This window comes from Pseudophryne corroboree, chromosome 11 (assembly GCF_028390025.1).
Source record: "Pseudophryne corroboree isolate aPseCor3 chromosome 11, aPseCor3.hap2, whole genome shotgun sequence".
Lineage (NCBI taxonomy): Eukaryota > Metazoa > Chordata > Amphibia > Anura > Myobatrachidae > Pseudophryne > Pseudophryne corroboree.
The window spans coordinates 304628647-304648161 of NC_086454.1; the positions used below are offsets into that span (position 1 = coordinate 304628647).

The 19515-nt window shown below is 43.6% G+C and overlaps 1 protein-coding gene across 5 annotated transcripts in view; it reads right to left on the reverse strand.

Annotated features, from left to right (window-relative positions):
* Positions 1-19515, reverse strand: part of CMIP (c-Maf inducing protein) — a 206378-nt gene that overhangs the window by 13349 nt on the left and 173514 nt on the right. For 3 of the 5 annotated variants that reach the window (XM_063945560.1, XM_063945562.1, XM_063945564.1), the window contains 6 exons: positions 17833-17898; positions 15223-15249; positions 14270-14318; positions 8827-8952; positions 3982-4098; positions 3382-3522 (listed from right to left, as the gene is read on the reverse strand). In XM_063945560.1, coding sequence (XP_063801630.1) covers positions 3382-3522; positions 3982-4098; positions 8827-8952; positions 14270-14318; positions 15223-15249; positions 17833-17898 — 526 coding nt within the window. The remainder of the gene's footprint in view (positions 1-3381; positions 3523-3981; positions 4099-8826; positions 8953-14269; positions 14319-15222; positions 15250-17832; positions 17899-19515) is intronic. The other 2 variants (XM_063945563.1, XM_063945561.1) reach the window with 1 other exon arrangement.

Sequence of the window (19515 nt, forward strand, 5' to 3'; positions counted from 1 at the left end):
CCCCCCCTCTCTTTTTCACCCTCTCTATCGTGCTTCTGCAGGGGAGAGCCTGGGGAGCTTCCTCTCAGCGGAGCTGTGGAGAGAAAATGGCGCTGGTGAGTGCTGAGGAAGAAGGCCCCGCCCCCTCAGCGGCGGGCTTCTGTCCCGCGATTTTGTGTAAAAATAATGGCGGGGGCTCATGCATATTACAGTGTCCAACTGTATATATGCTGCTTTTGCCAGGAGGTACTGAATTGCTGCCCAGGGCGCCCCCCCCCTGCGCCCTACAGTGACCGGAGTGTGTGGGTTAGTGTGGGCGCAATGGCGCACAGCTGCAGTATGAAGACAGGAGTCTTCTGCCGCCGATTTTTACGTCTTCTTGCTTCAACCCGCCGGCTTCTGTCTTCTGGCTCTGCGAGGGGGACGGCGGAGCGGCTCCGGGAACGGACGACCAAGGTTAAGTTCCTGTGTTCGATCCCTCTGGAGCTAATGGTGTCCAGTAGCCTAAGAAGCGCAACCTAGCCGCAGTTAGTAGGTTTGCTTCTCTCCCCTCAGTCCCACGTAGCAGAGAGTCTGTTGCCAGCAGAAGCTCTCTGAAAATAAAAAACCTAACTAAAATACTTTCTTATTAGCAAGCTCAGGAGAGCTCACTAAAATGCACCCAGCTCTGTCCGGGCACAGATTCTAACTGAGGTCTGGAGGAGGGGCATAGATGGAGGAGCCAGTGCACACCAGTAGTACTAAATCTTTTTTAGAGTGCCCAGTCTCCTGCGGAGCCCGTCTATTCCCCATGGTCCTTACGGAGTCCCCAGCATCCACTAGGACGTTAGAGAAAAGACATTAAAATCAAATCAAATGGGCAACTCGGTAATGGGCTTAGGAAAATTAAATGTCTTGACCTGCAATAATATACTTCTGGATTGGTGGCACTTACAGAAACTGGCATGGGATGGGACTATTCAATAAACAAAAATAAAAGTAAAATAAACTATTGGGAGGTGATGCCTACGCCACCGCAATGGTGAAATGCCGCCAGCCAAATACCGGTGAGACACGACACACATAGAGGGAGAATAGATCCTGTGCCCACAAAGGGCCTTCTAGCGATCGCCCTGCTGCCGGCATACTGGTGGCCAGAATACCCGATGTTGGGATCATGACAGCTGGGATCCCGTCCGCCGGTAAAAGGTATGTATTCCCATGCCTCTTACAAAGATAACTTGAAAACTAAGTTTTACATTTCATCATTCGTATACATGACTTTAACAACTAAGAACTAATGTTAATTGTTGAAGTAATCCTGTAAGTGGGATGCAGTCATTTACCGACAATCAAAATCCAGACGGTCAAAATACCGACAGCAACTGACCGACGGGCAAAATACGAACAAGGTCAAAATCCCGACATAGTCAAATACGACAAGTAAAATGTCGACAGGTCAAAATGCCGACATGATTTTTTCATGATTTTTGTTTAATTGAAACAGACTTGTTCATACTTTACCATCCCAGTGGACCTGGAGGGGGGAACATAATAATGTGCGGAGCGCAGCGAGGCACCGTGCCCGAAGCATGGCGAGCACAGCAAGGGGACGCGGTACACTTATACGGCGTCCATGTCAACCTATGTTGACATACACACCAAAAACACATGTCGGTAATTTGACCTTGTCTGTATTTTAACTGTCGGGATTTTGACCGTCAGTCAATTGCTGTCGGTATTTTGACCACAGGTATTTTGATTACAGGTATTTTGATTATAGGTATTTCATACCGATCCCCTGTAAGCTGCTGAAGTGTTTTTGTATGTAACACAGGACATAGGTGGCCCTCGTCTTATGCAATAGAGGGGTCATTCATGAGGTAACACAGATGGTGCCTGCAATCTCACTGTGATTGTAAGAAAACTACTGATATTCCTGCATTTATTCATTATTCAACTGCATCTAATGTGTGTGTAACAATACAATGATGGCAAGGTCTTAAGGGTCCACGTATCAAGCCTTGGAGAGAAAGAAAAGCGATGAGAGATAAAGAACCAGCCAATCAGCTCCTATCTGCCAGTTTTCAAACAATGGGGTCGATTCTATTCGGCAACTAATGAATAGCGCCGGGAATTAGCTCCCGACGCTATTCAATTCAGCAACTAATTACCTGCAATTGTCGGGAATTCTTCTCTCATCCCCGGGGGATGAGAAGAGAAACCCGACAAAAGTGATGCCTCGCGGCCGGCGCAAGGCTGATTCTGTCGGGAATCAGCCTCGCGCCGGGGAGTTAAGTCGGAGAATGCCCGTTCTCCCGACAATTCAACCTGTTTTGTCGGCGAGAACGGGCCATCGCCGACGTAACTAGTTGCTGAATTGAATAGCGTCGGGAGCTAATTCCCGGCGCTATTCATTAGTTGCCGAATAGAATCGACCCCATTGTGTAACATGGCAGTTAGGAGCTGATTGGCTAGTACTTTATCTCCATCCACTTTATCTTTCTCCAAGTCTTAGTACATAGACCCCTTAATAGTAGTGAAAATCATTTCTCTCTTTATTATATGTTCCTTCATTGTTGTGCCTTAATTATCTTGAATTCGGTGGGAAAGCGGTGCTGATACTCCCACTCAGTTTCAATGCTCCATCGTAAATGCTTGTGGGTAAAACCAAAGGCTGCTGAATGCCTATTAAGCCAGAAACCCAGTGGCATTGAGCAGTGTTTTTAATGTTAGTAATGATAGTATTGAAAAAGAATCCAAAAAAAAACAAAAAAGTGTCTGTGATTGACATGCTCTTCTAACTAGCATTAACATCACACTTGTAGCTCCCTATAGGCTTCCATAATGTGTGCGTTGAACGCTAGCAGAATCCATGTAATAAACAATGAGGCCTTAGTCTTTGCAATATTGTGTTTTGTTGCAGAAATTCTGCAATTGGTGAATAAGCCACGGTATATAGGGCCTAATTCAAGGTTGATTGCAAAACAACATTTTCCTCTAATGTGCAAAACCATGTGCACTGCAGGGGGAGCAGATATAACATGTGCAGAGAGAGTTAGATTTGGGTGTGGTGTGTTCAAACTGAAGTCTAAATTTCAGTGTATAAATAAAGCAGCCAGAATTTACCGTGCACAGAAACAATATAACCCACCAAAATCTAACTCTCTCTGCACATGTTATATCTGCTCCCCCTGCAGTGCACATGGTTTTACCCATTAGAGGAAAATGTTTTGCAGTCAACCTTGGATTAGGCCTATAAACAGAACGTCTCTTCAGAACAGTTATCTTTTTTGTATATTTGCTTTGTTATGCACCAAATGATAAGTCAGTGTGCATGGTATCGCTGCTCATGATATACACAGGATACCATAAATAGTTACATGGCATGCCTACATGCTCACACACGAAACCTGGACCTACCAGCTCCTTCAGCTCTCTCTGTCGGTCACACAGATGCTCGTACATCCTCTTCCCCACATCCGTGCTCTCTAGTGTAGAGATGATCTGCAGTTGTGTGTCATTGTTCTCTATAATGTTGTATTCCAACATCAGACAAAGAATCTGAAAACAATAAAGGTGGATATCAGAATTATAAAATGTTCAACACTTCTGCAATGTTTCTATTTTTCTTATTTGGGGATTGGCAATCTCTGCAATCTCGATTTTAGTAAAATCTGCCGATCAAGAGAGTACTCCTGGTCTCCTGGTATGTTTTGATAGGTAGAATCCTGCATCCTGTCTCCTGCCTCCGTGCATTGTTATCTTCTATGCCAGTGGTTCCCAAACGTCTTGAATCATGACCATCTACCCGTGGCACTCCTGCACGTGCCTGTGGCACCCAGTTTGGAAACCACTGTTCTGCACCCTTTCCCTACCTTTCCTTTCTAGAGTGGAGCAAAAATAAAGAGGGGATACAGCCAAACATACAATAAGTGGCCATCTGTGCTGTTTTCTACCAACCATTAATGCCATGTGTACTCAACGGCAGATACATTACAAGTTCCTAATAAGTTCTCATACCTCCACCATGGTCTGGTTTCCTCGTAAGGCAAGTAACATACAGGGCCCCAGTTTGTTTTCTGCCAGCGACAGCAGAAATTTTTTAGTCTTATAGCACGAGCCCATCAAAATGTGAACCTGAAAGACATGACAAAGTATAATATAGTATTAACCAAAAAGAAAAGGAAAAAAATAATCTATAGACAGAAAAGTATGTCTCATTATCACGCAACATGATCTTCACATAAATCAGTATTTCCATTATGATGCAATACATTATACGGAGGTAAATTTTAGCGCAAAACTACAGAGATGCAAAACAAGCATCGGCCCCGAAACACACTACAAACTATACAACCAGTCAGATTTTCGCCAAAGTGCGTGGGTTTGTGTAGCAAGGTGACAGTGTGAGAAGAGGAGTAGACGTTTTAACAGGACGAGGTGAGGGACGGACTGTACGAAGGACTTTTATTGCTAAGTACGGAGCCAAAACAGGATTTCAATCTGCAGAACAAGTTTACTGAAACAAAATAAAGGGGCAAGAAAAATTCCTATATTTAGGGTGTTCCCTTTTGTGCAAAATGGGGTAACCTAAAGCTTTCAGTCTTCGACTTTCGTCCTTTACTTGTGATGGGAATTATCCTGCTGCTCAGCATTGCACTTTGGTTGCAAAGCTCATTTCTAGTCATTAAAAGCTTAGCATACACAAAAGTGACGGGTATCAAATGTGTCCTGATGATCTCTCACCTCTATGACTAATATTAGCCGTACATAAAGCTAAACTAAGCAGTAGAAAGAATTGAATTGAATGTAATGGCTGTACCAAAGTGGTGGTGGGGGGGTTGGACTTTTGAGCTGAAAGTTAGGGATTTTGTGCCAGTCTGCACACTACTAATTCCTTGAGGCGTCTCATGAAAGCAGGCAACCCAACTTGATGTGCGCTGATTGGACCATATATTTCTCATTTATTTTGTCTTTATATAATATTTTCCCAAAACTTTTTTTATTCTTCTATTAACCAGTTAGCCTCATTCACTTGTTACTGACCGGCATGTTAAAGGAAAAGACCGCTACAATAGTATATTATGTTAAAATAATGGCAAATTAAATGGTGTTGAACACTGCAATTCATTTTATTTTTTATTTGACAGTTTGGGGGAGTTAACGGGGAGTGGAAGGAAAAATACAAGCATGCCATGGCTGTTTTTGGGTTGTGTATATGCTATCAGCTGCGATCATGTACGCAGAGAAACATGGCGCCTGCGTCGCTACTGCCGCATCCAGATTGCGCAGCCATAGACCTACTCAGGCTGTCGCTGTTCCTCCTTTTGGCGTGCAGCCTGCAAATGTGTACGCAATTGCGAATGAGTTGCGATTGTGCAGGTGGGCATCTATCATTTCTTGGCGGCAGCTTCACTTGCTAACATTAGCAGTTCCGAAGTCTAGAAAATCGCAAATTGCATTGGCATACAACTCCAGTACCCCTTTCACACAGCACAAATAACCCGGTACGGGTCAGCGTGCGGTGTGAAAGGGGCATAGCCGAAATCCCGGGTCGCCTGACTCGGTAATTCAACCCGGGAATAAAGCAGTGTAATACCCGGGTTGAATACCGGGTCAGTGGCTGCGTAAACGAGCTCCCGGGTCGATGCACCCCAGGACCCGTTTACTACAGCAGGGAGAGGCGGCGCAGAGATGATCTCATCTCCCAGCGCCGCCTCCACCTCCGCCCCCGGCTCTGCCACCCCGCTGCTATGGCAACCCGCCCCGGAATATTGCCGGGTCAGGGATGCCAGCAGCAGCGGCCAATGCCGGATCCCACCCGGGAAGTACCCGTTTCCAATTCCCAGGTGGGATCCGGCATTGGCGGTGTGAAAGGGGTATAAATCAGGCCCACACTGCAGTAGCCTAATCATAATCACGGAGAGCTAACCCCTAGTGCTCCTCTGCGCATATTATGTGCACCTAGTGCTCCTCTGTTCTGTAGCTCTCGGTGCAGAGGGGAGATACAGCTGGGGGAAGTTTCTGCTCACACATGTTAAACTGCTTTGCTGTGGACAGAACATGCAGCACCGTAAGAAGATTCTTTATGAACACAGCCTAATAATATTATTTGTGGTCATAAGGTCTGCTGGTTCTTGTAGTTCCAAAACAGCAGGTTGCTCATGCATGCTGTATTCCCTCAAACTAAATAAAATAAAGCTGCCAGTCACTGATTAGGGATGTAGGCTGCATTTTCAGCAAATTAGGCAAAGCGCATTGAGCAACTTTTGTATGATTTTCTGAGTCGTTCTTAAGCCAAAACAGGATAGTAGTTTCCCCTTCTCACTTATACAATATATATTTATATATAAGTTTAGCTACAATATAAGTATCCATAATGCTTAACAGGCTTCAAACACCTCCCATGTAATCACGGGCTAGATAATCGGTTATAATTAGATGATAACACGGTCAGTCAGGATGATATGTTCAGTATCTTTATCATCAATCATATTTACATGGGGAGAGATTTAGGGGTCTATTCATGAAGCAGTGAAAAACTGTGGAGAAGTGGGCCAGTGGAGAAGAACCAATCAGCATTGAAGTAACATTTATAATTTGCATACTATAAAATTATACAGAGCAGCTGATTGGTTGCCATGGGCAACTTCTCCACTGGCTCACTTCTCCACTCTTTTCACTGCTTTATGAATAGACCCCTTACTGAGACCCAGGAGGATATTTTATCAAAGCTTGGAGAGAGAGAAAGTGGAGAAAGTACTAACCAATCAGCTCCTAACTGTCACTTTTCAAACACAGTCTGTAACATGGCAGTTAGGAGCTCATTGGTTGGTACTTTATCCCTCTCAAATCTTTGATAAATCACGCTCCTAGTTTCTGTGATGCTGAGTAACAGGAAGTTAGAGAGTGTGTGTGTGTGTGTGTGTGTGTGTGTGTGTGTGTGTGTGTGTGTGTGTGTGTGTGAGCCCTAACTTCCCATTTCTCAGCCTAATAGATATTTGATCTTAGTCTCTTGTCATCATCTTTGTATGGTTAAAAATTGACATGTTTATTGTGAGCGGTTTTATCTTGTGTGCCAAGCCTCCCTCTTACTTTCATCCCTGACCAGCTGAACATATAGTGCACAGGAGTAGTCACTAGAGGTACAACAAAAATAGCACTAAGAAAGGACAGATGGCAATTATACAGCCATGTTATGGCGTACAGGCAGATATTCATCCATAACATGCCCAGCTGTGACTAAGCTTTGCGCTCTTATCCTCCTTAGGATAGAAATTCTTTTTTTGGAGATGGAAACATTGGTGAGTCTTGTGTTTCAAGTTGCAGTTTGTATGCAAGCGCATATGATGTACAGTAACGACCCATAAATTCTGCAGGGAAACATTTATCAACATTCCTCACAGATCCAGGGGCTGGTATCAGTGATCTACAAGCAGACCTGATGCTTTTCTGGCAGGCAGGACTATGAGAAAAAGATCTCTTATGGTCAAACGGTGCAAAAGTCTGGAAATATAGGAGCAGCCTGTAAGCTCATTTTTTCTCTCTCTCTACCCAGAATGCCTTGTAATGTCAGCTTCTGCAGGGGGCATTTGTGCACTTTAATATCTAACTTACTATACTGTCATAGTGACTGAACTGAAACAACTATCTACATCTATCTATCTAGTTCACATTTGTATTGCTGCCACAGGTTACTGTGCACGCACTAAGGGATATTTATAAACCTGCTGCATATACTGCAGTTAGAACAGTAAAAGTACAAAGGACAGTACAGCGGCACAGTGTTTAGCATTGCTGCGTCACACATCTGTGTGCAGTTTGCATGTTCTGTTCATATTTGCGTGAGTTTCCTCTGGGTAATCCAGTGTGGTCACACAGTACCAATCAATTAGCTCCTAACTGCCATGTTACAGGGTGTGTTTGAAAAATGACAGGAGCTGACTGGCTGGTTGCTTATCTCTTTCCACTTTATCTCTTTCCAAGCTTTGATAAATCTTAAAAATTGATTAAAAATGAATTGATTTAAATTGCTACGTTTTCTTTGGTAAATGTGTATATTTTAAGCACTGCCGGGTTTTCCATTGAAGTCTGAGGGGTATATTCAATTGAAGTCGGATACATTCCGAAATTCATTTGTCGGAATGGATCCGACCTGGGCTATTCAATGCTATCTCAATTCGACTTAAAAAGGTCGAATTGAGATGTGGGAGGGGAGTGCCGCGGACAGACAGGGGAGAGCAGTAGCTCTGCTCTCTCCATATGCTCGCGGCTGTCCCCCGTCTCCCCACCACCACCCCGTCTCTATCTCTCCCCATCCCCGCATCACAGCCGCCGTTCACGGCAGCGTCCACCCAGCTCCAGGAAGCGAGGTCTCACTTGCTGGAGCCGTGTGGACGCTGCTGTGAGCGGCGGCTGTGACATCCTCCTGCTACGCTGCTCTCCCACTCTCCGACGCTGCTCATGCAGTCTCCGGCGCTGCTCTCCCCATCTCACTTCGACTTTTTTTAAAGTCAAATTGAGATGGTCCAAAATGGACCCATTTTCGACACAAGTACGCGGATCGGCAGCTATTCCGCCGATCCATGTGCTTTTCGACAAGTCGAATTCCTTGACCTGTTGAAAAATTTTGGGTTAGATTGAATAGGTCGGAACCCTTTTCAGACCAAAAAAAGCCGAAAACTGCCGTCTTTTTCGGCAGACGGCAGCTTTCGACTTCAGTTGAATATACCCCTATATGTCTATTTTTTCACCGAAGTAGGACATTCTGCAGAAAGTCACCAGAAAAGATCTCTGTGTTCCGTGAATAATGAAATGAATCTCCCCAACCCTGATTTTAGACAAACCCATGAAATATAAACTCACATTATTGCAGACACGTACCATACTGGCAAAAAGTTCTCCATCGTCATCGCAGGCGACCCCTCCGGGGCTGTATAGCTGGAACCAGCCGTCTTTTCCGGCTCTGACGCTTAGGAGACATGAGTGGACCTGCAGATGGATGCACAAAGGTTATATGTCTCAGACATCTAAGCTATTTTTATAGAATAAAAACAGATTTACAAAAAAAAAAAAAAAGCTGATTTTTATGGCAGACTTCCAGGTTATTCGGATTATTTTTAAACCAGCTTTCTTGGTCCCCTAAGTGAGGACATTATTACAGGAGATGCAGTTTACATGCAGAAAAATCAGTTTTTGTTACATACGATGTTTTAAGATCCATTGTTTGTATTTAACATCTGATACAAGGTTCTAAAACAGTCCAAACATTTATATCTGTCTTGTGATGTGCACTCTCCCTCTTCAGCTGCTCTGACCGGCGCTAGCATTGCTTGTGCGCATGCGCTGTTCAGAAATCACCCTGCGGCACCCGCGGTATTAGTTCGGAAAAAATATATATTGTTTTCGTCTGCACAGTCCCCAGCTGCCCGTCTGCACAGTCCCCAGCTGCCGGAGCTGACAGCCAGGGACAGTGCTGTGGTGATGGGGCTAAGACGGCTGCAGCTGTCGAAATTAATAGATGCAGGTGTCGGAACGGACAATGCCGCTGACCGTTAATACATTGCCCGGTGTCATTTGCCGGTAATTACTGCGGTCATACATAGGGAGCGTATTCGTACCCCTGAGCCTAAATGAAGCTGAAAAATCACCAGCATTTAAATAAGGTTCCCGATTTGTCAGAAATAGCAAACTTAGGGAGAGATTTATCAAAGCTTAAAGAGACATAAAGTGGAGAGAGCTAAAGTAACAACAACCAGCTCCTGTCATTTTTCAAACAGCCTGTTGCATGGCAGCTAGGAGCTGATTGGATGGTACTTTATCCCTCCATTTTATCTCTCTCCAGTGCTCAGTACATCTGCCCCAAAGTACCAACCAATCATTGTTCTAATGGGATCTTATAAAGGTCTGAAAGCTGACAATGCAGTAATTAGCTACTATCCCTGTGCACATATACACAGCTTGGTCCCCGCAGCTAACATCATCTGACGATGGCATTCGTTCGTTGCAGCCCATCAGCAACAGATCGCAAAAGTAACCGGCAGAGGGTTGACCCCAGCAATAGGCGCTGAACATATGCGCATGAGTCCGGCTACCAATCTAAACACATTGCAAGAACGCCTGTACCTGCGGGAGTAGAGTGTTACATCCGGGCCTAACAAATGCATTATGATTCAGGGCACTAATATCGCAGTTATTGATAAATATACCCCAAAGAGACAGAATATATAGCCTCAGTTATTTAGGCTTAAGCTGTGTACACACGGATACAATCATTATGCCAGTCCTGCGATTTAAATGCAACAGCGAAGGATCGGCAAAACGATTGTATCTGTGCTGATGCAGGAGTGTAAGCCGATACACGTTTCACAACACTCCTGCAACGGCCGGGGTCAAATGTTCAAATCATATGTCCTGTTTCATTTTTAAAGGTTTGAACATCAGAACCCATAGAAGCCGCGTACACACTGTGCTATGTCTGCACCGTGCTCCCGGGGCTTGCAGGCAGCTGAAAGGAGGTCACGCTGAGGACACATAGGATGGATGATCGGGAGAGTTTACCCCGATCAGCTGCCCTGTGTATCCAACTTAAGTAATACACAGCCTTTGATGTAGTTTAAATGTGTGACTTCACTTGCCCTTTAATTAAAAAAACAAAAAACTTAATTACAACCAACACATTCTCTTACAATAAATACAATATATATATATATATATATATATATATATATATATATATATATATTCTAAGAGAGGCACAAGCATGACACAGATTGCAATCTATAATTGACATTTGTCTGTCTGCTGCACAACCATTTAATAAAAACATTGTGACAATATAGGATTCTGATCTAAAGAAGCTTTGAGGATTTGTAACTCTTGATAAAAGGTCCCTACCAGAAAGCTTTACATTCCTTATTGCACACCTAGACCAATCTAGCTGCCCATTGCTTTTTTCCCCACTAACTGGACGTAGCTTGAGCAATTGTGCAGGGAGAAACGGGAAAAATCTCTCTTTACTACAACAGGCTAATCCGAAAACATGGCTGGACGCAATAGCTGACAGAAGACGTTACAGTCATTAAGAATACAGGCAAATTATGCAACATGGTCTCTGCAACAGGAAATATTTCAGCATTCCTAAGTAAGGTGACGTATATGAGGGCAGGAAATATGACAGATATGCCGGTCCACAGCTATTATTCAAAGGTCCGTATCAGACACTGTCAGACAGCCGACATGTAAAAATTATAACAATGTAATCTATGTACTTTAGTGAAGGAAGAACTGGTGAAAATCAAATCACATTGAGACACTCAGCTAACTGTGTGACTGAAACGTGTTCTAGAAGTGACCGGCTTTTACTGTGTAACTTTTGGTGTTGATAACAAATGACGGGTGTATGAATATTTTGGTATAGAAGAAAAGAGTGCATGGACATTTACAAAATTAAGCCGGCAGAACTGGAAGCATTGCATAGAGTTTGGTAGCAGGTGACAGCAAGAGCCCTTTATGGCAGTCTATAGGTGAGTTCTATTGCAAACAGCTGTATGACAATTACCTAAGGCCATATGAGCATACATACAGGATTGTAAATGCTAGAGATACCATCGCAACACTCCACCCCCACCCTCATTTCTACCTCTTCTTGCACCCGCACCTCCCCCACACACACACCCTGCTGCATACAGTACAAACTAACATATATTATGTGGCTCCCTCCCTGGACAGAACTGTGTTTTAATCTTGTTACAGTTCTGATGCTAATCTCTTGCTAAAGCAATAACCACCATTTACAAACAGGATGGTCTGAAAGCCTATGTCAAAAAAAAAAAAAAAAAAAGCTTAAACTAATTCTTTTTCAATATTTCAACAATGAATGAGAACAGTTAGCTGTAATGTAAAGTAAAACTTTTGGGGGAAATTTCATTCAGCAAGATGAACTGAATAGCAAAATGCATCCAACTGCATTTCGCTGCACATCCGATACAGGTGAATAGGAAAACATGCAATGTAGGGGCTACCGTAACTGGCTGATATCTGCGCACCTGGGATGCGGTCAAGATGCCGCCGGCCGGAATCCCGGCGGTCGAAATACCGACGCCGGAATCCCGACCGCCACAATCCCGACCGCCACAATCCCGACATATTCTCCCTCCGTGGGTGTCCACGACACCCATAGAGGGAGAATATAATAGTGTGCCGAGCGCAGCGAGGCACCGTGCCCGCAGCGCGGCGAGCGAAGCGAGCCCGCAAGGGGCTGCGTTCCGCTCGCCACCCCTGTCGGGATTGTGTGGTCGGGATTCCGGCGTCGGTATTTCGACCGCCGGGATTCCGACCGGCAGCATTTAGTACTGATCCCGCGCACCTTGACATTGCAGCGATGCCCGGCGGCACATTACCAGAAATTGAATTCCCCCCAGGAACCACTTTTACTTGAACAGCGTCTGTCCTTCACTCATTTGAAATTAACATTTAATAGCCAATACTAAAAATAGATTATTTATTACTTAATATTCCACTTGCAACACAATTCTATTATTATTGACATTGGTTGTGTTCTCCTGCCGGGTTGGGATTTGGTGACTGGCGGTTGGGATCCCGGCGGTCAGCAACGATGCCCCCTGCAGGCTCGCTGCACTCACCACACTGTGGGCTCAGTGGCTCGCTGCATTAGCCACAGGTTCTATTCCCACTCAATGGGTGTTGTGTACACTCACGAGTAGGAATAGTCCTGGTCCCCCTGCCGGCATTATGGCGGCTGGGATCCCGGCATCGGTATACTGACCGCCAGGATCATAACTACATACCCTTCTGACAAGGCAAAATGATAGAATGTAGCGGCATGATGACCAAATACCATGACAAATAGCACAAATCTTTTCTGACACAAGCAAGCAATACAGTGGCCCTGATTTATCAACCCTTGGAGAGTGATAAATTGCACGGTGATCCAACCAATCAGCTCCTGTCTCTTTTCAAACACAGCCTGTAACATGACAGAAGCTGATTGGCTGGTACTTCAACACTCTGCAATTTATCATTCTCCGAGGCTTGATAAATCTGGGCCAGTAACTGTTCACTGGCATCTTTCAATCATATAAGCACCATAGTTTAAAGCATTTTTTTTCCAGCGCCTTTAACACTGAAGAATAATTAGAATTTTCATGTATTTACAAGTTTGGAGCCTAAGGGGGGAATTTACCACGGGTTGATTAATCCCCCCGGGGGGGGGGGGGGGGGGGGCTATCCATTAAGCCCCGAATGCAGCCCGCAGTTAACGGGGCGTGTCTGAGCAAACCACAAAATAAATCCCCAATTAACAGCCTGTTATCAGGTGCCCGAACCTTGTCAACACATATGTCCTGGAACTTATCCCAGATTCTAGGTGTTAACGCCCGATAACAGGGTAACTGACCGTGCGAGAAAAAAATAGGCTCTAATTAAAAAGTCACGGGTGTTAAAACCCGAGGCTACTATCTTTTTTCACATATGTAAATTACCTGAATTGAATTCCCCCCTTACAGTAAAGAGTCACATTGAATAAGCACAACTGTGTGACCGCCCGACCCTGCACACATTACTAACCGTATACCGAGGGCAGGCAGGTGGAGATCTCTTCCTGCACTCCCTCAGTGCACGGCTGACGGCGCAGCATCACCTCACGCTGCGCTGGGGGAGCCGGAAAGAGGAAGCCAGGCAGTGTCTGAGCGTCCTCTGGACGCTCAACGCTGATCGCTCAATCCCCGGGATTGAATCCGGGCCGTTTTTGGCCCTAAATCCCGGGATCCCGCCGATCCCGATCCCGGGATTGGCCACCATAGCTGTGAAAAGAGTAGAGAAGTGACCCTGTGGAGAAGTTGCCCATGGCAACCAATCAGCTGCTCCATACAACTATATAGTATGCAAATTATAAATGTTACTTCAATGCTGATTGGTTGCTATGGACAACTTCTCCACTAGCTCACTTCTCCACACTTTTCACTGCTTCATGAATAGACCCCAAAGTTACATGTAATGTAACGCTGTATGTTCCGTGTTTTTTTTTTTTTTTTAAAGAATGAAACAGAAGATCAGTTGAAGCAATTTGAGCCTCAGCATAAAGATAATGGCGATAGGTTAGAGAGAACGGTAATTGTGATGCTGTTTCCTGCTGTGATAGGCCTATCGCCTATTTGTGCAGTGAAGCCCAGCTTGTGTCCAGAACTCTGAAGTTAATAACAGGCATTTTCATCATTTGTGCACTATGGTAACTCTACAAGTATTCCCATTCTTCACACCATCCCTGAGTCCCGGGGGTATTTCTTACCTCTTGCCTGGGATCCTCTGCAAATCTCTGAATGACGTATTTCAGCTCCCTGCATGGGCAACATGAGAAAACAAATAGGTTACTTATATGAGCTGGGAGCCGGGCATCCATCAGATATGCACAATGGTGATAAAACGCTTTATCTGAGCAGCGCGAGATGTGTTCATGCTGATACGGTCTTTTAAGATAGCCAAGTGCTGTATTCTATGGCAAACGGTATGCAGTCACAACATTCACAATGTCAACAACAAAAGCTCCATGTTGATGACGTTGACAGGGTTAAAATGCCGACACTATTAATGTTGACAGCTGCACAATGTCCACACTGACAGAAAGTCATGCTTAAAGCTGGGGTTAGCGCTAGTTTTAGGGTTGCTGCTAAGGTTAGGAACAGACGTAGAACAAAAACTACTGCGTCAACAAGCTCAAAATGTTGACAACATCCCATGTCTACATGCCGAATACTGACATAGTCAGTGCTAACATCACGGACATGTTGACGGGTTCAATGTCACATTACAACTAGAGATGAGCGGGTTCGGATTTACTCAGTTCTTTATGTCAGAATTATCGCCATTTCTTAGTTTCTGGATTTTTCTTATTGGCTAACCAAAACACGTGACGTCCGATAGCCAATAAGGAGATTCGGGTAAATCCGAGTAAAACCGAACCCGCTCATCTCTAATTACAACCATGTTGTAATTCTCATGTCGACAAAACAAATGTCGGCATTGTGACCGTTGACCAATTCTCAGGTCGACGTGATGAATAGTGCCTCTCCTTTGGCTAAATATACCACGCCCAGAGAAATACAGTATGCATCTTCAATGGAGCTTCCTAGGTGATACTTGTTTGAGATTGTTTGTAAATGTAATAGATGATTGACAGTCAGTCTTGCAGCATATTCCAGCCTATAGACTATGAATGTATACTATTCCTATGATCATACTTACTTTGTAAATATTTCATGGGCCAGAGCTCTGCAACAACAAGAAAGAAATCTATTACTGGTTTAAAAAAACTGCAGATACAGCACACTGACCACGCTGTTTGCATTGCAGGACATAACTGTGTATCTGACTATATAAGACCACACAGCAGTAACAAACCGCCAAAAATCCGCAAATCAAGAAATAATTAAAATGATCTATTAAATATTAATTGTACACAGGTGAGAATGTAACCTAAAAAAAAAAAATGCAATTGCAAATACACTTTCTGGGCCGGATATGTAATGACGCCCAAATTCGGCGCCCGTGCGGAATGTTTTTTTTTAAAGGGGCAATCACGTACATGGCAAAACCATGCCTTCTAAGTGATTCCCCTTTTAAAAAAAAAAAGTCAAGAGTTTGGCCGTCATCCTGCACGGCCGCTGAACTGGGGCATCGTTACATCCGGCACCCTATGTCAATGAACGCTGCACTATTCTCATTGGGATCCCGATGCAGAGTGGGACAGAGATCAAGCGTTTGTGCTCCCACGCTGCGTGCACGGAAATAATTGTGTATATTCCCCCATATGTAGAGCTACAAGCATCTTTCCGTGCGTCTGGCCTCCATCACTATGCTTGGCTTGATACGCACCATCATCGCTGCACATTTGCCCCAGTCTATTCTCAGTGGAAATGATACCCCTGTATACAGGGGTATGTACGCTTAGGTCCAGCTCTATATAGCCCGCACTTGCATCAGAATGCCCTCACCGAGCTTTATGTGATGCCCCTTTACGCCCTTCAGCCACAAGCAAAGATGCCCAAAGGACGCAACAATGAGAACTGTGTACATTTCCTTTGCTTCAATCTATACAGATGATTTTCCTTTTCATACAATTTGGTAAACATGAGGGTAGACTAGCAATGTATAGAATCTTATTGTTTTACGTCAGCTCTTGACTAAGAAGCAAAAAATAAATAAAATGGCGCCTAAAAGTCTCACATGGCTGAAATCTTTTACCCGTACTGGTGTATGCCAGCCCTAGGATCTGGTAGGGTGACGGCTGCAGGTGTTATGTCACATAGCCAGAAACTTTTTCCATTTAAAGCCACCCATTTATTCCACGTTCATGCCAGCATCTGACCTCATACGTTTCAGATTTATTCAGGGAATACTTTTTTTTGTTTGTTTTTTTCCCGGAGAACCCATGTGACTTAATTAAGCTTTTGGTCCTATCTTCAGTAATGAGAGTGACACAGCAATTATCGGTCACTTTGTAAACTAGCTTGCATCATGGACTGGAATAATGCAGTCCCCAGAGTGTTCCCAACAGACAAATTTGGCCTAAGTACGTCAGTCTGTTTTTATTGCCTATAACTTTGACACCTGCACTTGCTGTGCAGGAGCTGGATCACCTGCCAAGTAACCAAGCCCCTCGGGTATATTGGTTGATAAATGGGGCAATTACAACTGTTAATATCTATTCTCTATGGAGTGTACATTTTTGAACACAAACGCTCATTAGTCTGTTCCTCAAGGATTACAGCTGCTTCAAAGGTAACAAAACAGATTCTCTTACAGCAAAAAACATGGGTCTATAACCTATAGTGACATTACATGACCACAGCCGAGGTCTATGCGATAAGCACACCATGGAGTATATTTACCAAGGTTTGAGTTTGGCCCATAGCAACCAATCAGATTTCTCTTAGCTAGAATCTGATTGGTTGCTATTGGTTGCTTCTAAAAAAACTCACATCTTAGTAAATTTACCCCTATGAAACACATTCTCTTTATTAGGAATACGACTGCAGAAGGCATGCTAATTTAAGTCATGTAAATATTAAAATGTAAATGGTTTACAATGTCCTGCTAGCTACACCGTAGTACTGTACGCATGGATGTAATGAGCAGTGTATTCTTCGTATAACAATAATTATTTGAAGGAACTTAGGGGAGATTTATCAAACTTGGAGAGAGATGAAGTGGAGAGAGCTAAAGTACCAACCAATTAGCTCCAAACTGTCATTATGTCAAACACAGGGGGCAGATGTATTAAGCGTGGAGAAGGCATAAAGAAGTGATAAAGCGGTGATAAGTGCACGGTGATAACGCACCAACCAATCAGCTCACAATTGTCAATTTACATATTTGAGCTGATTGGCTGCTGCATTATAACCTTGCACTTATCACCGCTTTATCACTTCTTTATGCCTTCTCCAGGCTTAATATATCTGCCCAACAGTCTGTAACATGGCAGTTAGAAGCTGATTGGTTAGCACTGCATATCTCTCAAGCTTTAATACATTTCGCCCTTAATTTTATGGGGTCTATTTATGAAGCAGTGAAAAGTGTGGAGAAATGAGCCAGTGGAGAAGTTGCCTATGGCAACCAATCAGTGTTGAGGTAACATTTCTAAAATGCTTTCTATAAAATTATACGTAGCAGCCGATTGGTTGTCATGGGCAATTTCTCCAATGGCTCACTTCTCCACACTTTTTACTGCTTCATGAATAGACCCCTAAATATCAAACCCTCATACATAAGAGAGCACTGGGAAGAACTGTGCTCATCCACATATGCTTATAGTCATGCGTTATAACACACAGTAGCACACAATGCTGTACTTACTCTTTAGGAAAAGGGATGGGTTGCAGTAAACTTGCCAGGGCTGGCCGCCAGTCGTCATAGTCTGACCTGCAAGGCAAACACAAATGTGAGTCATTCTGCAAAGTACATCTGCACTATCAATTTAACACTTGAGATATCACCATAGAAAACTTGGTTGGAATGTGTATGTATTATGTGGCCAAATATTACTTGCTAAAGCTAATAACAATATAATAGTACCTATATTACATTGTCATCACCTATTTTATGAACGCGTAGTGGTGGATACTGTTTGCCCAGATCCACCAATGTTTTTTTGTTCATTATAGCTACACGTAGCTGAACAAATTTAGGCCGATGTCAGTTTCAGGTCATAACTACTCAGCAACAATTGGAAAAGTGTATTTATTAAAGGGTTCTTTAAAAAAAAAACATATGTCTAAAGGTGTGACCCAGAAGGGAAGCCTCACTTATAAGGAGGCTCTACTTAGGTCTTTGCTCCTGTTAACCTGGCTCCATCCAAGGTCACGGCATAAAAACATTGGTTGAAGACATTATCTTGTCTAGCTGATACTTTTCATGTGTTGACTATTGTCCATGTCGACCTAATGTCTTTTGACCTTAACAATGGTAGACCATTCATACCAGAACCATACTATTTAGGTCTCATAATCCTAAATGACCAAACTACCATGAAACTCTTGTCCATCTGGTAATTTGGTTTGAGCTTTTCCGGTGTCGGTATTTCAACTGCCTTGATCCCGACCGTCAGGATCCTAACCGGATCCCGGTAATTTAACATGCCGTTTTGGAATTGGTCTGATTGTGACATTCTTGTTGAAAATTGAGAACTGAAAAGTGCTGTAGAAAAATGGTTTCAGTAATGTAACATGGGTTATAGCTGTGTATACATATAATGATCGGACTCTCCCTATACTTCTCCCATAGAGAGTCTCCTAAGTTCTCCTACCGATGGCTCTATTCCTATAACGCACATCCCAGCAACCGGATCTCAGAGTATGTGTACTGATCACTTGTTGGCAGGTCTGGCACGTCTAAAGATAGTATATAAATGATAGGTTTTATTTTCATTTCATCTTTCTATAACTTTCCTCTTGATCAGTCATATCAATAGATATATGATAGTGTATGATAGTTACTGCAGTCATATCAGTTGTTCCTAGCACATTGGAAGGCTGCAAAGCATTCTAGGGGCTGGTCCATAGTCATGAAACCGTAGTCACTAGTTACCAGAGGCATTCGGTACAGTGGGGGCCGTCTCCTGACTACTGGTCAGCCTTGCAATGCAATATAATGATATAAGTGCAAAATGCAGACTGTATAGCATAAAAAATAAAGCAAAAACAAGTCAGTTTCCTGGCACCACAACTTTATTTAATGACGTAACTGTAACATGCATTTACTGTAGCCAGTAAATGAAAACACAGCCTGCAATAATGACACTGGACGGAAAGCGATATAGTATCAGTGTTGTTGCTTTATTTCTGTAAATGACTGTCACAGCCTCTGACTGCAGCAAAGATATAGAGAGCGCCTGGCAATGATACTGGACCTAATAAAGTGCTTTCCGCTACTACTCTGCAATAAAACCCGAGACTTGTATTTACAATCGGAATCAGTGAATGTGAGGCAGCTGTTCCCTCTGAGAATAGGTTTGTTCCTTTCCTACTGTAAACATTTTCA